The 23,150-nt window shown below is 39.3% G+C and overlaps 1 protein-coding gene across 1 annotated transcript in view; it reads left to right on the top strand.

Moving 5' to 3' along the window:
* Positions 1-496: 496 nt before the first annotated feature.
* The window catches only part of SYCP1 (synaptonemal complex protein 1), a 67,561-nt gene continuing 44,907 nt past the window's right edge, over positions 497-23,150 (top strand). The window contains exons 1-15 of the mRNA XM_077839332.1: positions 497-604; positions 2,645-2,729; positions 2,924-2,970; positions 4,216-4,380; positions 4,950-5,017; positions 5,228-5,301; positions 7,410-7,468; positions 10,237-10,306; positions 12,117-12,190; positions 13,192-13,300; positions 15,209-15,303; positions 16,584-16,771; positions 17,773-17,840; positions 19,028-19,089; positions 21,582-21,698. Of these exons, the coding sequence (XP_077695458.1) occupies positions 497-604; positions 2,645-2,729; positions 2,924-2,970; positions 4,216-4,380; positions 4,950-5,017; positions 5,228-5,301; positions 7,410-7,468; positions 10,237-10,306; positions 12,117-12,190; positions 13,192-13,300; positions 15,209-15,303; positions 16,584-16,771; positions 17,773-17,840; positions 19,028-19,089; positions 21,582-21,698 (1,389 nt within the window). The remainder of the gene's footprint in view (positions 605-2,644; positions 2,730-2,923; positions 2,971-4,215; positions 4,381-4,949; positions 5,018-5,227; positions 5,302-7,409; positions 7,469-10,236; positions 10,307-12,116; positions 12,191-13,191; positions 13,301-15,208; positions 15,304-16,583; positions 16,772-17,772; positions 17,841-19,027; positions 19,090-21,581; positions 21,699-23,150) is intronic.

Raw genomic sequence — 23,150 nt, 5'->3', positions numbered from 1 at the left:
GGGCCGGCCCCGAGGAAGCACCCTGATGCCCCCAGCCTCGGGGTCAGTCTGTTTCCAAACAAGGCTGAGCTGTGAAGGGGGCGTCCCTGTTTCTCCTGCCCCACCTGTGTGTCCACCTGAGCCGTCCCCCGCCGGCTGACAGCCTGATGAGCTTCCACACGCCCGGGGCCAGACTCGCGTCACCCAGCACCTGGGCCAGGGCTCCCCACGCAGCCCCCGCGGCCCGTCCCGGCCCTCTCCGCTGTCCCCGCGCAACCAGCAGGCGGCCTGATTTTTCTCCTTCCCCCGCGCGCAAGGCGGCTTTGGCCAGCTGCCCCCCGGCCTGGCCCTTCGAAGCGCCTCGCAGGCAGCGCGCGGCCCACAGGTTTCAGGACTGGCTCGCGCTTCCCGCCTTTTTCGCCTCCCTCTGGCTCGCGCGGCCGTTGACCGCGGCGCTCAAGGGTGGCGGTCCCTGTGCCTTGGAGAGCCTGGTTCTCGTGCTGCTGGGCCTGGGGAAATGGAAAAAGAAAAGCCCTTTACACTGTTCGTGCCACCCAGGCTGAGCAGCAGCCAAGTGTCTGCTGTTAAACCTCAGGCGAGCGCCAGGGGCGCTGGAGCCTGTCAGGTAAACATGGCACGGATGAAACGGCGGCTTTTCGGCGCAGCGATCGCGGCTGTGTGTCGGTGCGGAGAACATTCAGACGCGAACGAAAGGCGAGACCTTTGCCTGCCCGCGTTCCTCTTCCTGCTGCGGACAGGGATTGCGTGTTGTGGGGACCCCGGGGCGGCCGGGCGGGCGGCCGCGACTGGTGGGGCCGTCTCTCGCCAGCTGTATTCCCCACGCCGGGGCTGTGGGTTAACGTTAGCGCAGTACGGTAAAGGCGCTTCCAACCCGGCTCTGCCTTTTCATAGCTCGATGTCAGAAGGGCCGCGCAGACCCGCCTGCTGTTCCGCGAAGTCCTGTTCTTGGAGACCAGTTCAAGGACCTTGTCGAGAAATATTGTCGTCTTATAGTGTAGTGTAACTTCTAAATTGAAGCTCTAGGCCTTCCTAATTGAAGTACTTTTATTACAGTGGTTCTCATCTAGGGTTGCTAATTCTGGTTGGACATGTTCCTGGAGGTTTCATGGCATGACATAAAATTTAGTTGAATATTATCTTTAATTCCTGGAGACACCAGGATAATCCTGGAGGGTTGGCAACCCTGTCTCGACTAGGAGTCCAGGGCCTCCAATGGGGCCGTGAGCAGGTTTCAGGGTCTCTGCCAAAATAAACTAGAGAGCAGGGCCAGTGGAATCGAGGGCAGAAAGCTGAATCCTGAGCCCCGATGCTCCTGGCTGAAGCTGAAGCCGGAGCAACTTAGCTTCGCGGGGCCCCCTGTGGTGTGAGGTCCTGGGCAATTGCTCTGCTAGCTACCCCCTAACACTGGCCCTGGCTTTTAATCTACTGAAAAACTGTTGCAGTGTCACAAGTGGGCCGTGGAACTTGTATAGCATGAGAGTGGGGAGAGGAGAGCCTCAGAAAGAAAAAGGTTGAAAACCCATGCATTATTTGGTGTATGTGTATCTGGAAGGTTACATCTGTTGCACTCTGAAAGCTGCAGGGAGAATTACGGTTGTAGCTAGCCCCGACAGAATTTGGTATTTTGTTTTTTAATAATTTTGATGGATAATAATTAGTTTTAAGCATTTTTTTCAATTTTTATAGATTTAAATTTTCAGTTGTGAGAAACTGAAGGGTTAATAAATATTTAGTCACAGTAGATGTTGAAATTCAAGAAGTTAAAGATTTATAGCCATTAAAACATTATTATCATGTAGAAATATACAAAATCCTTAAATCAAACAAATAAGGAGCATTTTTCTTACTTTGCCTATTTGTAAATGTTGATTATTATAGGTGGAAATATTTTTAGTTGGTTTGTGTATGTATGCTGAAATTGATGCTTACTGATAATATCCTTCCAAGCCTAACTATAAGTCAAAACAACTAAAAATAATGTTACCAGAATTTCCAAAAATGGTAATATTTGGCATAAGAACAAGAATGAAAAATTTCATCCCCCCCCAAATATTCTGTTTTACAGAAAGCTACAATAATTTGAGAACAATGACCGAAAAAAAAATATAGATATTCAGCCTGCGAGAAATTAAAATTGCAAAGTCTATTGTGGGTAATTTAGAATACAGAAAATTATCCAGGGATTATAAAATTTTAGGATATATTCAGATAACCTTATTTACCCCGAATAGTACCTTACTTGACAAATAGTCCCACTGAAAACAATTGGATTATGAACTATTTCATGTTCTGTCAGTCAGTAGTACTAGTTGAGGCCTGCACACACTTAATTGTCTGTTGCATAAATATACATAAGTTCAACATATTCTTTTTTCTCATTGGGGTCTCTTATTCAAGTACTGATCAGTTCCAGATATGCTCAGTTTTTAAAAGCATATGAGATTTCTATGGTATTTTCTAAAAATGAAAAATTGATTTCTAAGGTAAGATTTAGGTTGTGAAATTTCATCACGCATGTTTTCTGAGAATGTTACAGGGAATGGAAAATAAATTTTGAACAGAGCCTTAACTATAGTATTGTTCTGGGATTGGCACTCCCAGCCTTCAGATATACCTTAACAAACTAATTTTTAAAATTTTCTAGGTTTTTAACAAGTGCACAGAAGATTATTTTAGTTTGCCTTTTGTAATGACAAGTACACCAAGCCATGGTGAAGTCACAGATCCAGGTAAGGCCAAAAAGGGTATTACATCATCTTGTACAATGGTCTCTTTAAATTTAAGTTTCTAGTTATATACACTTTTTAATGTCTTCTAAGAAGACACTTCTAAATATTGTAACATTTTGCCTAGTTTTAAGCTATTATACTATATGTTATACAAATTTATTTAGAAAAAATATTCATCAAAATATCTTTTTCAGGTCCTGTTTCACAGAAAATAAATTTTTTGCCTGGGGTAGAAGAAGAGGTCAGTTAAGTGTACAGACTGTGAATCTAGTATCTCAGCACCTCACAATCTTTAATGTATTTATCCTCTCAATGCTCCTATGAGGTAGGCAAGTAGTATTTTAACACATGAGGAAACAAAGGCACAGACACTGAATGACAGAGAAGGTCTGTGGCAGAGGAGGGAATTGAACTCTGGTCTCCAAAGTCCTTGGCTAGTACCCTAACCATTAGACAGCCTTCCACTTATACATAGTACAATCTATGGCAACACCAAATAATTTACTAGCATGAACTACTGAAAAGCTGTATTACAGTACTGTACTTTCAGCCCATTTTCCTCAGTGCTGTTTTGCTGCGCTCTATCCCAACACTCAGCAAAGTTTACAGCAGTTAGCATTCCTGACATGAGAAGCACCCTGACAACAGCCACACCCTTCCAGATCGAACGGGCTTCCTCTTGTGGGTCTCATGGTTTCCATCTCCACTTGGACTGCACTTCTTTAGCCTTAGCAGCTAATAAAGCACAATCATGCTGTAATAATCCCTGGTGAAGCCATAGAAGGAGGATAAAATTTGGTGACCCCTGAGGTTTTTTTTTAAAGAGTAGAAAAAATATGACCTTGTGTCTGAACCGATTCCCCTTTTCTATGAGCTGCTTAAGACCATTAATCTACAATTTCTTGTGTGGTGCTCTACAGTTCTTTTTAGAGCTCTTAATTGACTGATATCATTAACAGCACATAAAGTCCCTTTATTGCAGAAAAAATGTAGGAATTCTTGGATATGCTCTCTGGAGTCCTACTGGTTTCACTCCCAATGTCTGGGTATGGGAAACCTAGTGGGTGAAATCCTGGCCCTAATAAAATTAGTAACAAAACTCCCATTTACTTTAGTGGGACCTGGATTTGACCCAGAGTAATCATCCATGACTGCCAGGATTTGCCTTCAGCTATGTTAGAAGATCTGAAGATGTTAGGAGAATTTTCCCTTATTTGTATTGTGTTGTAATTATGCATTTTTTGTTGTTTCTTATTCCATGAAACAAATTGGTACATAGTGGTTTTTAGTGGCTGCTGTAAGCATTCAGAATAGTGCATCAATGGTGCTACCATATTTAATCAGTTTAAACTTTGATCCCTAGAGCAGCTTGCTTTGCAATTTATTAAAGAAATACAAATTCTTATGATATTTCTAAGAGACATGTGTGTAGAATATTTTTAATTAAACAGCATTTCAGATTAAATTGTGAAACCTGTTTCAATAGAATATAGAGACAATGCATGAGCTTTATTCAAAACTCTACAAAGAGGCTGAAAAGATCAAGAGGTGGAAAGTGACGGTAGAATCTGAACTGAAGCAGAAGGAGAGAAAGTTGCAAGAAAATAAAAAGATTATTGAAGCACAACGTAAAGCTATTCAAGAGTTACAGGCAAGTTTCTGTCTAGGATACTTCAAAATATATTTTTAAGAATAAAAACTTTCTGAGTAAACAAATATAATTTGGCTTTCTAATATAATTTAATCAATAATGATTCACAGCTCACAAAAATATTTTAAGCAATTCATCTTGTGGAAAAAATTTGACCGTCTAATTGATCCAACAGCTTCACCTTTTTACAAGCAAAACTTCATTTTTTAATTTTAAAATGTAAAAACTTATCCTCTCAATAATGAATGTTTTTTTTGAAAGAAAAAAGCGACTTAATATACAAAAAAAATAAGAATGTAATTAACACGTGGAAATGAAGCTTCTCTGTAACTTGTAAAAAGAGTACAGTGAAACTTGATATGTTTGTTCCCCCTTCATACAAATTATATCACAAAACATGGTTCAGAGTTAAATATTGCAGTCACAGTGAAATAACAGCACAGAGAGAAATTAAGAGGTATAATTAACAGCACATAAAATATATTATCTGGTGAGGTATGAAAAGAAATGAAGCAAGATAATTGTATTTTGAATAACTAATTTTTTATGTGCATCTCTTATAAAATTAGTTTGAAAATGAAAAACTAAGTTTGAAATTGGAAGATGAGATATGTGAAAATAAAGATCTTCTACAAGAGTGAGTAATATGAATAAAATATTATAGAAATTTTTTTCATAGTGAACACTTCACATTTTTATTTATAATTTTGAATAATTAACTGCACTCAAGAAAGACGGTAGATTGCAGAGCTTCTCAAGGCAAGGACCTTGTCATTTTTATATCTGCAAAATACTATGCACCCCTGTAATATTATGTAAATAATAAAATAGGTTTTTCTTCTTTCAGAAACAGTGCAACAAGACGTTTGTGTAATCTGCTCAAGGAAACCTGTGCTCGATCCACAGAGAAGTCCAACAAATGTAAATAGTATTTAGATATTGTTTTACATTTGTAAATGCACACTGCTGCATGTTCTTTCTGCAGGCATGGATTCTAGTGTAGTTTGAATAAGTTGTGCGTGGCTCATCTCACTAAAATGAAGTTTTCTGGAGAAAATAAGCCATAGACCTAATAGCTATTCATTTTGTGTTCTTAATTTCAGAGTTTTTTTCACCCAAAGGCAACAAGGTTGTTAAAGGGTTATACATTTGTCTCCCAACCTTTTCTTTGGCATATTCATCGGAAGCAAAATTGACCTGTTTGGAGTAGCTTGATTCCTAAACAATGCAGAACAAAATAAGTGCATCGCCCTAGTATTTTTTACATTACATTGGCTACCCATTTAGACACTGATCCAGGAAGGTATTTAAGCATACGTGTAATAGTCCCATTAAATTCAATTTAAGTACTTAAAATTATGCATGTGCTTAAGTACTTTCCTGAATTGGGACTTTAGAACTATAATCTTGATTTTATCTGGGTTAATCTTCAAAACCCTCAGAGTTGCTGGATCCATGCTGCTGAAGAGTTGCTCTGTTTCTCTGGCCTCAATCCTGTACATATTTACACATTTAGCTTTACTACTGTGAGTAGCCCCATTGTTGACCATTATCTTTCATGACCGCTGTGTTCCTGAGGAGCACATTGTCAGCTACAAGGGTGAAAGTCTTAAGTGCAAGATGCAGATGTTTAACAGTTGTCTCATGGCTTTTCACAAGAGAAGAGAATGACCTGCATCTTGCCTTGTGTAGGACAAAATGCAAGACTAAACCTTGCATCATACCGTTCCCACAATGATAAAAATGCAAAAATATTTTCTTCCTTCTACAGTAATGGAAGACAGGGCAGAACCAAAAATCAGTATTGATTACACTATATGGGGAACCCATGACATTTTTGTAAGGTGCTCAGCTACCACAGCGGTGTGGTTGGTCACACTGTCACATTAACTTAGACTCTCTTATCTCCCTTGTGCTCACATCTAGGTCACGTACAAATCCTCCTGTATTTTTCTTCATAACATTTCTAAAATAAGATATTTTCTTTCTGTTCACATAGCTGAAACATTGACATCATCCCTCTTTAGTCCGTACAAAACGAAGATGCTAAGATAATCTTCTTTGCCTGTTGCACTACCTATATCACACAAATCTCTTTGGATCTCTTTGCTGACCAAGTTTTCTGTTACATCAAATTCAAATGTTTTGTTCTCACCTTCGAGGCCTTTCACAACTTTGCCTCATCTTATTTATCTGTTCTCGTCATTTATCACATCAGCCTCATGGTTCCTTGTCTTTACCAATGATGTCAGACTTGATGGTCCATTTGACTGCTTCTCTCACAAGTGTCTTCACACTTTCTTCTATGCCATCTCTTACATATGGAACACCTTTCCTGAATTTATCTTTAAAATAACTACCCTCTCAAATCTCTCAAGAGTCATTTCTGCCATGATAGTTATTGGAAATTGGCCAACTAACAATGGTTAGGTTGAGGGGGCAATCCATGAAGTAAATAAATATATATAAATGTTCGATTCAGAAACATCTAGTTGTTTGCGGCACTAATAGTATGTTTAATTATGTGACCATATCACTTGACCACCTTATTCCTCAAGTAGTCTCAATGAAACAGAGTGGATTTCAGTGGGGCTACTCAAGGAATTATCAACTCATCTTTGATATTCCTGCTGTCGCTGTGTATTGATGTGTCCACATCTGTTATAATAATAAAAAAATGATAATATGCTTATACTTTTTGATCCTGGATTTACATCTAGCCTGCCATTCTGTCTGGAAGAAGTGGAATTCAGAATGAAACCATGTAAACTGATCTGGAATGCTACTTAGATGGAGAATACACTTTTTCTGCATTGCATAACATTTGCCAACAATATTTTTGCAGACATTTTGGTAAAATGACGAGAAAAAGCAGGCTCACCATATCCGTGCTTTAATTCTTGATGCACTGTGTACTGAAATGCTTGGGCAAAACTTTTTTTAAAATCATATGTACAATCTAATATGCCCTTGTATATTATGCATATCTTAAAAGTAAAATTTTATTCAAAATATTTCTATATTGACAGATGAACATGAAAGAGAAGAAACCAGACATCTATATATGGCACTTAATAATAATATTGAGGTAAGTGATTGATTATAAGAGGTTTCAAAATACTATAAATTTAAACAGCTGAATTGAGGTGATGTGAATGCTGAGATTTTCTTAAATACAAAACATATTTGTCATTGATCTACAGGAGGGTCAGTGCCCCTGCTAGGAGCTGGGATGTAGGTGGTCCGACCTAATAGGAGAGGCTAGGATACGTAATTGGGGGTCAGGTCAGAGTGCAGAGCCAGAAAACAAGCTGGGGATCAGAGACAGGATTGATAGGGCTGTTAGTCAGAACAAGGTATAGGGGAAGGAACCAGAGATGAAGCAAGGATCAGGAACAAGGCAGGAACTGAGGAGCGAGGGAAGGAGCAAGATAGGGATCAGGAACAGGACAAGAGTGGCGTGGAACTAGGAACCAGGTTGGATGCAGATTGCAGAAACCAGATAAGAGTGGGGTCTGTTGCGGCAACATCAAGGAGTCTGCGCAGCTGCTTGGACAGCCCTGCCTGGGACACTTCCTGGTGTAAGTAGTGGGTGTGAGACAATCAGATACTGCTTTGTCTGTCTTCACTGGTGGTGACAAAGGATTGTAACACACCCCCACCCCCAAAACCTGAGTTGTAAACCTGCCAAAACTGAGGACCCAAACCCCTGGATCCTCATAGCCCCAGCCTTTATACGGTCTCTTTGGAGTATTCCTATTTTTTGCCAAGCCCTTTGCTTTTTACAAGGGTGAGACCCACAGTTGTATAACTCCAAGGCTAGGCCTTTAGGCGCCAGCACTCTTGATTTTTCTCTGTGGCTCTACAGCAAGTCTGAACAAGTTCAGACTCCTTTTAGAAACTTCCACTATTTTAGGGAGCAATACAACCAGTATTTGCAGTGACAGAGTATAGCCTTTTCAAAACAAGCCAGCATTTCTTAGTCAGTTGGAATACAGCATTTGAGGGTCCTTAGATCATCATGGAAAACTTAACAGAGTCTATATTGGCAGAAAACAACTGCGCACTGTTCCATGTCATCCTTGAATCTATCCTAGTCTCACTCTCTCTGACCCTGTGTCTCTGCTCTGGGCAGCAGCTAGTCTTAAAAACCATTCCAGTTGCACCTTATAGACGCAGCATTCCTTATCTCCCAGACAGTTAAATGTTTATTTTCAGTCATTGGGTCTCCCATTGTGTCTCAAGGGTGACATCCACTTATGTCTTGCTTCTCTGTGCCCTGGGGAGAAGTTAACCTCTTTGTACCTAGTGGGTAACAATACAAAGTAAAACTGAGTCACATGGATTGTTCATAAAAATAAAACAAGAATTCCCACAGCATTCCCTGCCATTGTCACATGGGCAGCTGCTGGTGCTGAGTGCCCAAGTCTTTATGATAAGAATATAATGATAAGAGTTTGTTCTATTCAGTTGGTGGTGGTTTTTTTAACATAAAGAACTTTATTTGAAAAATATATACATGTATTAATACAAAACATGCTTACAAACATAAGGTGCAATACAATTGTATCATGACATAAGAATTTAGTCTGCGGAAGAGAAGAATGAGGGGGGATTTGATAGCTGCTTTCAACTACCTGAGAGGTGGTTCCAGAGAGGATGGTTCTAGACTATTCTCAGTGGTGGAAGAGGACAGGACAAGGAGTAATGGTCTCAAATTGCAGTGGGGGAGATTAGGTTGGATATTAGGAAAAACTTTTTCACTAGGAGGGTGGTGAAACACTGGAATGTGTTGCCTAGGGAGGTGGTGGAATCTCCTTCCTTAGAAGTTTTTAAGGTCAGGCTTGACAAAGCCCTGGCTGGGATGATTTAATTGGGGATGGGTCCTGCTTTTGAGCAGGGGGTTGGACTAGATGACCTCCTGAGGTCCCTTCCAACCCTGATATTCTATGATTCTATGAATTGAAAATATACACCAGTTTTAAGTACAGTACAGCATAGTAAGTAGAGTGAAAATTTAGTCTTAAGGCTGGTCTACGCTATCGCACTATGCACTCCCCTTTCGTCATAATTACTCCACCTCAGCGAGAGGTAGAAGCTATGTTGGCAGAAGAGTGTCTCCCACCGACATAGTGCGGTGTAGATGCCACGTTAAGTCGATGTAACTTACGTCGCTCGGGGGGGTTGCTTTTTCACATCCCTGAACAACTAAGTTACATCAACTTAAGTGGTATTGTAGACAAACCCTTAATATATTTTGTGCAGGAACAGAGGAGTAAGTAGGGATAAGAGGGAGGTATTAAGTTCTTTTACACCATTTTTTGTCTGGACTTTTGGTATTTTAAACAAAATGTAAAACCATCAGTAGAGTCTTGCAAAGTACATTTGAACTTCAGTGGGAATATAGTGAGAATTTTGAATATTTGTCAATGAGAAGGGAGAGGAATTTTTATCTGGGGTAGAGAATTTGATATTAAAATAGTTAAGTTTAAATGTTTCTTTTTAACCTTTGACTTTTATTTATTATTTGTACTGTGATAGCACCTAGGCACCCCATGTTGTGCACCAGGGCTCCATTAAGTTAAGCACTGTACAAATAGCTAGCAAAAAGATGGTCCCTGCTCTAAAGAGCTTACCATCTAAGTATGGGATTACTTCAATTTCTAATTTTTTAAATAATTGTTCTAATAATATTGATTTAAAATAATAGCTGTCTGCTTTAACAAAGTACTTTTTAATCTGGAAACATTACCATTGGCTTATAATACTGCATATTTTTAAATGGTATGTACATTCCTTTTTCATTATAGGAAATCATTTGTTTTTGAACATTTATTGCTATGTTTTATTTTTTAGAGAATGATATTGGCTTTTGAGGAACTTCATGTGCAAGCAGAGAACTCCAGATTGGAAATGTGTTTTAAATGTAAGAATTCCACCTAATGTTTACAATACTCATAATATACAGAGTACATGTAACGATCTCTTTGATCTTTGGAGATCATAACATGCACTTTTGGCAGGAGTGATGGGATTTATTAGAACCAATGAATTATAGGCACACTGTTAAGAATGTCTATAGGACATGCTTATGTGGTAATAAGGGGAGCAGATGCTCTTATTACAGCATAACTTGGTTCTACAATATGGCAACAATTCCTGAGGAAGGTCAACTAGGTTCTAAAAAGGGGCATAAAAGAGATTCTCATCCATTCTTTGTACTCATTTGGCCTAATCTTACTCCCCTTAAAGTCCATGGCAAAACTCCTGTTAATTTAGTGGGAGTAGGTTTGGAACCTGTATATCTGTAATACTCTAAAACAGTGGTTCTCAACCTATTTACCATTGTGGGCCGCATCCAGTAGTACCTCTGTGGCTCTGAGGATGTCGCGTGGGCCATAGCTCTGTGCTGACTGGGCTGCAAGCAGGCTGCAGGTTGAGAAACACTGCTCTAAAAGCTTGAAAATAACATTTATTCACCTGAGAGATAGGGTACGTGAGGTAATAGCTTTTATTCTGTTGGTGAGAGAGACAAGCTTTCAAGCTGCACAGAGCTCCTCTTCAGGTCTGAGTAGAGTACTCAGAGTCACAGGTTCATCTAATTACCAGCTGTGACAGATTGTTTAGCATAAGAAGTTAACGTACATCTCAAGGGACCATTGAAGTTGAAGTGCCTGTTAACACCAACCCAGTTATTGGGTGGGTAAGTACTTTATAGATTGTTGTGATAAGCCATAAATCCAGTGTCTCTGTTCAGTCCATGATTTTTAGAATCTAGCAAAATTCTGAATTTAAGCTCTCAGGTTCGTTCTTTGAAGGTGTTAGGCATGTTTCCAATGAGGATAAGGACTTAAAGGTCAGATACAAAGTAATCGCTTTGTGAAAAGTGTTCACGCACAAGTGATAGGCAAACACCTGTCTGGGATAGTCTAGATAATACTTAGTCCTGCTATGAGTGCAGGGTACTGGACTAGATGACCTCTTGAGGTCCGTTCCAGTCCTATGATTCTATGATACTGTGTTTTGTCTTTTATCATTTTTCTGTGAGAGTTCATTTGAGAGTATAGTGATTGTCTTGTTTCACCCACATAGTTGTTATTGGGGTATATAGTGCATTGTCCAAACCTGAAGAGTTCTGTGTAGCTCTAAAAATCTTCTCTCTCTCACCAACAGAAGTTGCTCCAATAAAAGATATTGCCTCACCCACCTTGTCTCTCTAATATCCTGGGACCAACATGGATACAACAACACTGCATACATTTATTTTCCAGTCAGCTTTGTTCTTGTTTTACCTCTGTTTTAGGGTTTTGTATTAGTACCTATCACCATAGGAATTTTGCAGACACTGTTTTTCTTCTTATGGAGCCCAGCCCACAGTGGCATTGCTTGTTTTCTGTAGTTGCCTTCTTGATATATGATGAAGCTGCACTGGTTTATACCAGCAAAAAATTTGGGCTCATTATTTGCTTATTTACACTCAAGTGCCCAGCCTTGCATCATTTCTATACATGAAATTCTCATTGACTTCACATATTTATTCCAATATTATGTAAAATGGGAAGAGACATTGCAAAAAATATTTTCTCTGAATAGTTCATAGCTTCAAACATACCTCAGCAGTAAATCTATAATGACAAAGCTATATAAATATACATATATTCTAAAATGACAGTTATATTTGATTTCTTGAAGTATGTTTAGTTTAACTACTAAGTATTTACATTTTATTTCTGAAGTAAAAGAAGCAGCAGAAAAAGTAGAACAGCTTGAAAAAGAATACAAAATGGAGACAGATGTCAAGGAAAAGCAGGTTTGTTTAGTGTAAAGTCCAATTTGTACATTTTTATTTGGAAATATAATTTGCATTATATGGAGCAAAAATATCAGCTGATTTTATTATTGTTGACTAATTTAGTTGGAGTGCAGAAAAAAACAAAATAGTTCTTAAAAGGTGCTTTGTTGTCTGTAAAAGATTTTGTACTTTTGAAGGATGAAAGTTATTATTATAAGTGATATTTAAATTGTGTGCTTCTTGCTTTATATTGTTTGAATTAAAATGTTAATGGGAGTTATATGCCATTATTTTTTTCCCCACAAAACACCATAAAAGAAATACAGAGTTCTGACAGTCCTTGTATTTGAGCAAGGTTCATTCCACATCTGCTGGTGAAGAAGAGATGGGGGAAAGAGAATGATGTAGAAGCTGGGAGGAAGGATCAGGAAACAGATCAGACCAGCGACTGACTAGAGGAATACTGAGACTAGGAGAGGGAATAGGGTATTGTCATGGTATTAAGGGAGCCAAGGAAGGTGGGCAAGTTGTGGAACCGTGTGGTGGTGGTATTAGGAGTGTAATCAATAGTGTGGAAAGAAGGTTTTATTTCTTTAATTTTTTTAATTTGAGAAGGGTCAGAAGATGGACCTGTTGGTTCATGGGGAGAATGGATCTGAGGAGGTGGCAATCAGTCTGACCAGGCACTGGTGTAAGTGTAGGAAATGACAGCAGGAGACTACTTGAGTCTGAATGGATACTCCATTCTCCCTAAATATAAGTTTCTACACCTCCATCCTGTTGGAACTTACAGTCTAGTTTTGATGGCAGATCTGCTGTCTCCAGACTGCACTGCCTTTTTTTATGGACATTTGGTTAATGCCGCCGTATTTTTTTTCTTGAGTTGTATTCATTTTTCTGCAGTTATTCAATGAAATCCTAATCCTGCATATAATGTACAAATGTGAAAACAATATGAAGCTAGTAGTCTTTTCTAGACCTTGTTATTTATATATTGTAATTGCTCTTCACTTCATTAGCTATCAGTTCTGACTGTACAAAGTGGTGAAAAAGACAATAAAATGAAAGACCTCACAATTCAGTTGCAGGAGTCAAGGGATAAGATTATTGATTTAGAAGAAGCAACAAGTAAGAATTTTAATTGCTATAATCCAAATAGCATTATTTGTAATAGTGCAAGAGACAGAAAAGCTAGAGATTGATCATGGTGGTGGTATTCTTTTGCTGAGCACTGGTGGAATTTGGGGACTTGCAGATCACTTTCCTGTTTTGAAGCAGAAATTGGGTGAAATGGAATTGGGTATTTTGTTAGTGTGATTTGTTTATAAAATATACACAAGTGCAGTTAGGGGTTGAATGGAGTTGGTAACAAACTTCGGATAAGCAGATACCTTTTGTAGAAACCTCAGGTAAGGTGCCCCTGTCGCAGTCCTAAGAAGCAGTTGTCTTGCTCTCCAGGGAGGGTCTCAAATTGCTAACAAACCCAGCTTCTTTTAAACAATTCCTGTGTCCTTTTTTTCCACACCTGTGAAACCCTTAGTCCAAGGCTACTCACTGAGACCACATGGCGTGGAAAAGTGAGCCTTGGCATTGTTCACCTGCTTCTCAGTACAAAGGAGTCTCAAAGCTGTAACTGCCAGACAGACCAGTGCTTTAATCCACACAATCTCTTTAACCAGTATCTGGGTGCTTATAGATCAATGACACCCTAATGGACAAACCGTTAGCACCTTATGCCATAACAGTATGTTCAAACTTTTATTTCTAGGGTCTGGTCTACAATTATTTATTATTATTATTATTGTATTGCCTAAGAGCCCCAGTCATGGACCAGGACCCTATTGTGCTAAGTGCTGTACAAACAAAAGAAAAGATAGTCTCTGCTCCCAAAAATTCATAATCTAAGTATAAAATGAGACAACAGATAGATTGATGAGAGAGAGAGAGAGAGAGAGAGAACAAGAAAATTCAGACACAATGTTGGTCAGCATGGTAGACTGTTTTTGTCTCGATACGCCAGCAGTTTTTGTAGCGGTATAATGGACACACAATTTTTGTACCAATGTAAGCATTTGTTTTGGGGGTGTGATTTTTTTTTTTTTAATGCTGCTGTGGACACTGTTATACCAATATAGCTTATTCCCTTGTAGGAATAAGTTATACTGGTATAACTACATCCACACTGTGGGAGGAGTTCCATTTTAACTATCTCAATATAGCTAAAAGGGTACAATTTTTGTGTGTAGAACACCCTAGGTCACTGGTTATTGAAAGTTGTTAGTTTCCAGCAGTTGTTCAGCAGCCAATGAAATAAATGGTGTTTTCACTCTTCTCTATTGGACATGTTTCCACATCTCCAAAAAATACCTTTACAGATGGCATTAGAGTTGACATCCTTGTAGGCAGGCAAAAGGCAGAGGATTGAATGGAGTTGGACATTGAACTGCTTTTAGAAGGGGCCTTCCATTTCATGGTTGAGACATGTCAATGAGTGTTTTGAGTGAAACTTGCAAAGGGCAAAGAAAGGACTTAGTCTTCTTAACTGTTAATCAGCCGCTTTTAATTAAATTAAATACTTCTTAAAAATAGTGGTATGTTTTCAGTGATTTTGACACATAAAATTATATCATTTTATCAGTAATTAAGTTATTTCTGTTTCCTTTGCTTTGTAAAATTGTGGAGAGAGTCCTAATTCATCGAGTAGATGAGGAATAATTATTTATTTTGGAAGGCTGTAAGATTTTATATATTTTTTTTTTTTATATATACCATGTTGTGCCTAGGATGGGTACATTAATTAAACTTTATAAATAATATCTATTTATTAAGTACTCCGTGCATTTTATATTTACATAATGAAAAGTGATATGTATGCAGTGTTCTCTCATGTCTCTCTCTTAAACCATTGAGAGAGATAAATTATTTAAGTGGCATATATTGTACAAATTATTGTAGAGTACAGTCAAATTTATTTGGTACATGACATAATGTTTAGAAACATTAGTGTATATCTTATCTGTAACAATTGTCATTTAGAACAACAAAAAGAAATGTTAAAAGAATCACAGAGCAAACAGGAACATTTGATGGGAGAACTGGAAGAAGCTAAAGTTTTGCTGCAAAAAACAGAGGTATGACTTGATCTAACTTTTTTTTTTCAAATCAAAATGTAATATAAATAAGGTAGATGTGTAATTTGTAGAAGCAATTGTCAGTACTTTTCATCTGAACCATGAATTGTAATTGCTTGCTACTATACATCGTGACGAGTTGGACCCCCCTTCTGGGATGTCGCCTAATGTACGGGGATTTCACTGAGCCTCTCCTTCTTCCCCAGCCTGGCTTCCCACTCCCTGTTTTGCTGAATTATGCTCCCCGGCCTCTTGCAGCACACACATACAGGTCGCGCCACACCCAGCTACAGCCAGACTGAAGTCAGCTCTGTGTGAGAGGACTCCCCCAGCACTCACGTCCACATCCCTTTTGGGAGATAAACCCAAAATAATACTGTCTTGCACTGTTTAGAAAAATCTGCACAGCGCAAGCTCATAAAAATCCGCCCTCTTCCTCAATGTGAAGAGAGATGTGCACAACTTCTTTCCCCCCCGCTTAGAAATTACATAAACTAGGTTTAATAATAAACAAAATAAGTTTATTAAGTACAAAAGGTAGATTTTTAAGTGGTTAAAGGGATAGCAAATGGAACAAAGCAGATTACCTTAGTAAATAAACAAAAGCCGCAAACTGAGCCTAACACTAGATAGGTAGGATACAAATTAGCAAATTCTCACCCTGAGTGATAAACAGGCTGGCAGATTCTTAAGGCACAAGTTGCCTTGGCTTTCGCAGGTTTTCTTACACAAGCTAAAAATCCTTACAGCCTGGGACCAGCACTTTCCACAGTTCAGTCTTTGTTCCTCAGGTGTTTTCAGGTGTGTTGTTGTAGGGAGAGTGAGGTCACTCATGTTGTCATTGTCCCTCTTTTACATCTCCCCCTCTTCTCCCCCCATTTGCTGGAAAGCTTTTTTGTTGTGACCTGGGCCAAACAGTTCCCATTGTGTAGAGCTATCTCTGAGAGGTTTCTGCTGTACACAGTTCCTGAGGTAATCTTTATGATTGTATGCATTGTCTTCAGTAAGCCACTAACATTATTTGGCCTCATCCAATGTAGCACATTTGAAATACAGAGACATGGTCAATATTCCCAGCTTCAGATACAAAAATAATACATGCATACAAATTGGATAAACACATTCAATAAATCATAACCTTCCCGGTGACACCTTACATGAGCCATCTTGTATAAAGTACATTTCAGATATGTCACATCCATATTTCCATGAAGAATATGGCGGGTAATGTCTTACACATATTTACAACAAATTTTATTTTTTTACACTTTTCTATTTAGACTGCTCAGAAGAGTTTAGAAAACGAATTACGGACTGCAATGAAAACCTTAATTGAAGTCACTGTAGAAAAAGAAGCACAAATGGAAGAACTTAAAGAAACTAGGGCTTTGCATGCATCAGCGGTTGAAGAATTTGAAATTGCTGTTTCTAATTTGAAAGAGTCGCTGAAAAGAGAACAAAATAATAGGTTAAAGTTTTTATATTTAGAGTGAAAGGATGAGAGTGAAAGGATGATCTTGCGATTTAAGGCACTAAACAGTGTTCAGTTCCCAGATCTTTCTGTGTGACCTTGAGTAAACTACCTAATCTCTGTGCCTCAGTTTTCTACCTGTAAAGTATCATCCTTACTTTCTCACATCCTTTGGGTTTTTTTTCTAAACTGTGAGCTTTTTAGGACCGTTTTTTTTTTTTTTTTTTTTCCCCTCTTACTGTGTGTGTGTTGTGTTTAGCACAGTGTGGCCCTAATCTCAGTTGGGACCTGTAGGCAGTACTGTCTAGAAGTGTTCAATAATAATAAATGTAGTGATATGGACATTCAGTGGGTATATAATAGTATTACTGTTTAGTGCTACTTAATGTTCTTTCATTTCATTTGTCATTAAAATGTTCGGGGTTTTTTGCAAGAAGTAATTGATGGTAATCAAAATTAATCTCAGCAAAACTAGAAATTGGTCTATAAAGTGGGTATTTTATTCAGTTCTTGTAATGGAGTTTTCAGGAGATAGACTGCATTGCACTGTAATGTCATGTCACTAGTAGAAGTTATGAGAAATTCAGGGGATATGAAGCTAAAACTGGCTCTCACATAAATTGGTGTAAGTCTGGAGTAACTGCACTGACTTTTCTATGATTACTCCAGATTCATAGTGGTCTAAGGGTAAAATCTGGACATGATGTTTTTGAAAAAACGTAACATTTACTTTAAAAAAAAATCTACATTTTGGGAATGTATCTTTTTATCAATTTATTTTTAACTAATTTTATTATGCCTGCTATTCAAGCAACATGTTGATAGAATGTTTGGTACTTAAATTTCTCATAGCTTACTTTCCTATATGTGTAATATATTTACCTATCTGCTTGTTAGCAGGCAGATAGACATATTGTATTTCCAATAGAAATATGACTTACTTTTCTAGTTTAAATCCTACATGGAAAAATATTGTTTTTTATTATGCTTTTAAATAGGTTGAAGAAACTTGAAGAAGAGTCAGAAATACTTGCCTCAGAGCTCCAAAATAAATCTGTTGAATTGGGTAAGATTTGCTGAAAAAGGAATGAATTTTTTTGCAAGAGCTGGTTACAGGTAAAAATATCAGTATTAGTTCTTTGAGAAGGTTGGTATTATCTGTATAATACCCACTCCAATGTCTTGTATTTTGATTCATAATGTAGTATGTATATGATCAATGTGGGGAGATCCTCTGGTCGTGTAATGTTGATGAGTGCCTGTCTTTTTTTTTAGACTGCTCTAAATTATACTGAGGATCAGTTCCAGGATTGAGGAAGTAGAAAGATGACAACATAAACTGCCTTTTCTCCCTTTTCCCAGATCCCTTGTGAAGCAGAGTTTGAACTGATCCGGAATGCTGGCCCTAAGATGTTCACTACTTTCATATTCTTATAAATAATATATATAATTTTTTTTCATAATTGCCTTATGCAAAAATATTTCAGCCAAAAGGTATTTTGTGAACTGTTTGTCTTGAATATTAGCAATCATTATTTGTGGTATGTGATTGGTGTCTAAAAAACAGTACTATGGAATTTACTTCCTGATTGAATAGCTGCAACTTTTATTAAACAGGAGGAGGGAAATCAGTGAGATTTCAGGATAGCCATGTAAACACTTGCAGTCCAAATGTTTGTGCAAGCAGACATTTGCATAAGTATTCTAAAACTAGCTTTCTCTGTACATTCTTGCAAACAACAATTCACTTATAGGTGTGTTTGTGGAAAACCTAAGAAGGGTTGTGAATACCATTGAAGTGAATGATTTAATTTTTATTGAAATATATGTTCACGAATACTTTTTTGAAATATTTGTCCAGCTCAGCTTTCAATTAAGTCATGTTACCAATATATAATTTAGAGAAGAATATAGCTTTGAGTCAAGATTTCTGGATTTGGGCCAGTGTCTTTTTTAACTCCATAGAAAAATATGTTCAGTGGTAAAATATAAATTAATTTTCATTCATGACTTGAAACTAAAAATAAAAAGGCAATATGTTTGGCCCTGATTCAGCAAGATACTTCAGTATATTTCGTAATTTTGAGCACATGCAGTGCCAATGAAGTCAATAAAGCTACTAATTAGTACAAAATTAAGTACTTTATTGAATTAGGGCCTAAAAGGCTTTTGAGGGGGCAAACAATGTTGATAATATATTAATATAGAGAATTGTATCCATTTTGTATTATCTTTACATTGTATTTGCTGTAGAAGAGATGTCCAAACTAAAAAGTGACAAAGAAACACAACTTGAAGATCTGACAGAAGCCTTGGTAAATATAAATTGTCCTAGATGTTAATAGTCTAAAGACATTTATTTTTCATTTGCGGTCCAGCGTCCATTCTTGAGGCTTCCTGGGGACCCATATCAACCATCTTCAATCTGTTCAAAAGCTGCCACTAAACTTAACTTTCTAACCGATCATTTAGTCCAGTGGTTCTTAAACTAGGGGCGCCGCTTGTTCAGGGAAAGCCCCTGGCAGGCTGGGCCGGTTTGTTTACCTGCCGCGTCCACAGGTTTGGCCGATCACGGCTCCCACTGGCCGCGGTTCGCCGCTCCAGGCCAATGGGGGCTGTAGGAAGGGCGGCCAGCACATCCCTTGGCCTGTGCCATTTCCCGCAGCCCCCATTGGCCTGGAGCGGCGAACCGCGGCCAGTGGGAGCCGTGATCGGCCAAACCTGCGGACGCGGCAGGTAAACAAACCGGCCCGGCCCACCAGGGGCTTTCCCTGAACAAGCGGCGCCCCTAGTTAGAGAACCACTGATTTAGACTATTTCACTCATCTCTTTTGAAGTCTCTGAATACTACTTCTGGTTCTCCTTTGCCTGGGCCTTCCTCGACTCCACCACAGCCTACGTCTTGGACTTCATCTCTTATGTTTGTTTCCTGTGTATGGCTATGAAATAAGCCTTGATGCCCTATTCATTTTCTTCTGCACTTCCATCCTTTCGCATGCCATCTCCTATGGATGGGATGACCTTGCCTTGGTATGCCAAGCATTCACCCTGTCTTCATTCAGATACCTTTCTAAATACTAATTTCTTCCATGATGTCTGCAAACTCCTACCCCTGTTGAACTCCTCTGACATTACATTTGAGGCTGAAGTGTGAAATGAGTTCCAATAATAATTAAAAAAATATTTTTAATGCCACTTTCTGGGATTCCCAGTGTGGTCTGTTTTTTCTGTAACTTTTAGTTAGTAAAACTAGAACGTAAGCTCTTTTAGAGCGACTGTCTGTTTTGGTGTTCAGTATGGATTGTTAAACTTCTAACTTCACACAAAGTGCTATAGATTTTTGAGAATGTTATGTTTAACAAAGGGCATGTCTACATTTGGAGCTGGAAGGTATAAATTTCAACTCGAGATATACTCGTGCTTTTTCTAATCAAACTAATGTGATACAAATAGAGTGTAGCTGCAGTGGCATGAGCAGCAGGTGGGGCTAGCCACTCCAACTACTTACCTTTCCAAGAGGCCAGCTATATATTCAAGGCAACTAGCTGCTTGCACTGCCATGGCTGCCTTCTATTTTTAGCATGTTAGTATGATCATAGCTAAAGTGTATATGTCTCCTCAAGCTGGTATTTACACCTTCCAGCTTGAAGCATAGACAGTCTTTCATCAAAGCGCTCACACTAGGGTATCCTGTATACTTTTCCCATTTTTACAGACATGTTGTGGGGTTGCGGGAAGTGGCGTGAGCCTTTTGTGGGTGTTTACAGACACTTTTGAAATTCCCATTGGAAATACTTCAATGGAATTGCATTTTCTCCCTACGAGGCATTATTTTTTCCTGTATGTCAGGCATAACAAGGAATTGCAGTTCTATCAATCTTCTCCCCAGTGAATCATCATGGACGGGAATGACACATACTAGGTATTTCCCTTTAGGGAAGTACCTTCAGGAATTAGTGCTGACCCTCTAACAGAGTGTGTCTGTTTGGCAGCACCCCTTGCCTGCCCGGGGTAGCTCTGTAGTACTTTGCCTCCGTTTCACTCTTCTTCAGAGCCTCTTTAAACTCTACATACACAAGTTGGTGCTGGAGATGTGGCTTGGCCCTCTGATCAAGTCACAAACAACACCTTCTGGGGTAGCAAAAGTCCTACTAAAAGTCCATACAAACAAAAATGTTGTTTTCTGCCCTTCATGGGCTTCTCTTCAGCGTATTTTCTGAACACTCTTCTCTGCTGCTTTCTGGGCTACTTTTGAGTCTCTCTGGTACAGAACACTGTTCCCCAGGTTGGTTCCCCTGGAGTACCTGGCCTCTTGCCTTGCCAGCCAGCCCTCAGCTCTTTTCTAAGGCCCATGTGTCCATTAAGTGTCAGCCAATTCTCTTATTATCATCCCCTCAGGCTGGGAAAGAGCTAATTAATTAGGGCATTGGTGGACCTGGCCCCATCCCCTCTTACAAGGGGCCAGTCACCCTGTGACACTGCCAGTATGAATTCCTTAAATCCAGTAGAGTCTTATACTGGTGCCTATGACTGTATTATCTGAGTACTCTTCACTTTTATTAGATTGGCATAGTATGGTTCATAGTGGATTTCATGGTCCCCTTTGCGTTCCGTCATCTGTGGGGTTTACCCAGGCATGGGATGGGAGGCACGTCTAGCATTGACATTGAATGGGGCAGGATGGGGGAGAGGGAGTAGTATGTATTCTTTGTTGTATAAAAATATGACTGAAAATAACCCATATATTTAATAAATCTCCTCAGCTTACTGTAAGATACATGTTAAAACGTTTTCCTTTACTGTTTAGGAGAGGTCAGTAAAACTTCAAAAAGATTTGGAGCAGCAGTTAGTGTGTGAACAATCAGAAAAAACGATATTAATAAAAGAGAGAGAAATTAGGGACTCTGACCACTTAGAGTTTAAGGTTAGACCATGTGGTTTTTCTTGTTAATTGTACTTAAAATTTCATTTTATTTGTTACCTCTTGAACTAGCTATTTCAAAAGTTATAGATTTTTTTGTTTATAGATTTCCCCCACCGCCACCCAAGGGAAGATGCTTTTCTTTGAGAATCGCCAGTAAATAAGATTCCCATTTATAGTGATGCACACGCCCAGCTTGCAGAGGTTGGCAAACTATAGATAGCAGTGCCTGTTGGGGCAGTGCAAGTGCCCCTTTATAGACAAAACCTTCAAGGGTCTGAAGCTATAGAAAGGATTCAGGGCCCTAGTTGCCACAGTTCCCTCACTGGAGTTGTATCCCACATCATTCGATCAGGTGGGGAGCGTTCTTCCCCTTAGAACAGGCCGAGGGGCCAACTAGGGTGACGAGGCTTCCCAATATTATCAGGACCGTCCCAATATTAGGAGTTTTGTCTTTTATATGCACACACACACACCAAGCCCTCTCAGAGTGCCCTGATTTGTCACACTTGCTACCTGGTCACCCTAGGGCCAACTCCAGGCCCTGTGAATCCTAGATTCGGGCAGCACTGACTCCCTGTTACAGATCTGGTTAAGCTTCCCGTGCTAGGCACTTGACACACTGCAGTGAGGGGATGTAAATACTGAACCCCACGTGCCCTTAGCTTGCTGGGGCTGGGTGGTGGTTAGCATTGTCCCTGGCTTTGGGCCTTTAGGCATACACTCCAAGTGCAGATCTTGTGTCTGACAACTCTTGGCAGTGGGGATGCTATGGTCCAAATGCATATCTCCTGAAACTAGTGCCATCTCCTGCAAGCCTCCCGAGCAGCTCTTGTTTGTTTCCTAGAATCCTATTGAATGTGTTAGCCTTCTGTGTTTAACCCTTCAGGGCCATGTGATAGTGAAAGCCATCAAACAGAGTTTTTACAGGATTCTACAACACTTACTCTTTACGTAACAGCATATGAGAGAGAGGCAGATTTAGATGAAATAATAAACACATGTATTTGTGTTTTCCTTGCCTCAATTTTGTTACCACTTTGAAGAGTTTTTTGGGCTTGGGCAGAGTCCTCTGGGGTGTCTGGGATCCTTCTGTCACTACAGAGCCTTTCTAGGTCAGCTAACTTTCTCTGATCTTGGCTGGTTCCACAGTTAAACTGGACCCTCCCAGCTCCTCCCTCCCCTCCCCCGGTGAAGGCAAGTCAATTTCTTCCTCATTGCTGTCAAAGTTTCCTGTTTGTCTCAGTGAGCCTGTCACTCATGTTATACGGGCCACCAACAATACCTGGTTCCTTTGCTACTGGGGATTTTCCACTCCCCCTCTCTCGAGAGGAGATGTAGGGACTAGCTTTTCCCAGCCTCTGCCAACCTGTTGGCCCAAGGTGTTTCCACCTTAATAGGCAACAGTTTTAGGTTTAATGAATGACTATTGCTCCTGGTCTGCCAGAAAATGGT

This window comes from Eretmochelys imbricata, chromosome 21, assembly GCF_965152235.1.
Source record: "Eretmochelys imbricata isolate rEreImb1 chromosome 21, rEreImb1.hap1, whole genome shotgun sequence".
NCBI lineage: Eukaryota > Metazoa > Chordata > Testudines > Cheloniidae > Eretmochelys > Eretmochelys imbricata.
Note: the sequence above shows the minus strand (reverse complement) of the source record. Positions and strands in the feature narration are given on the sequence as shown.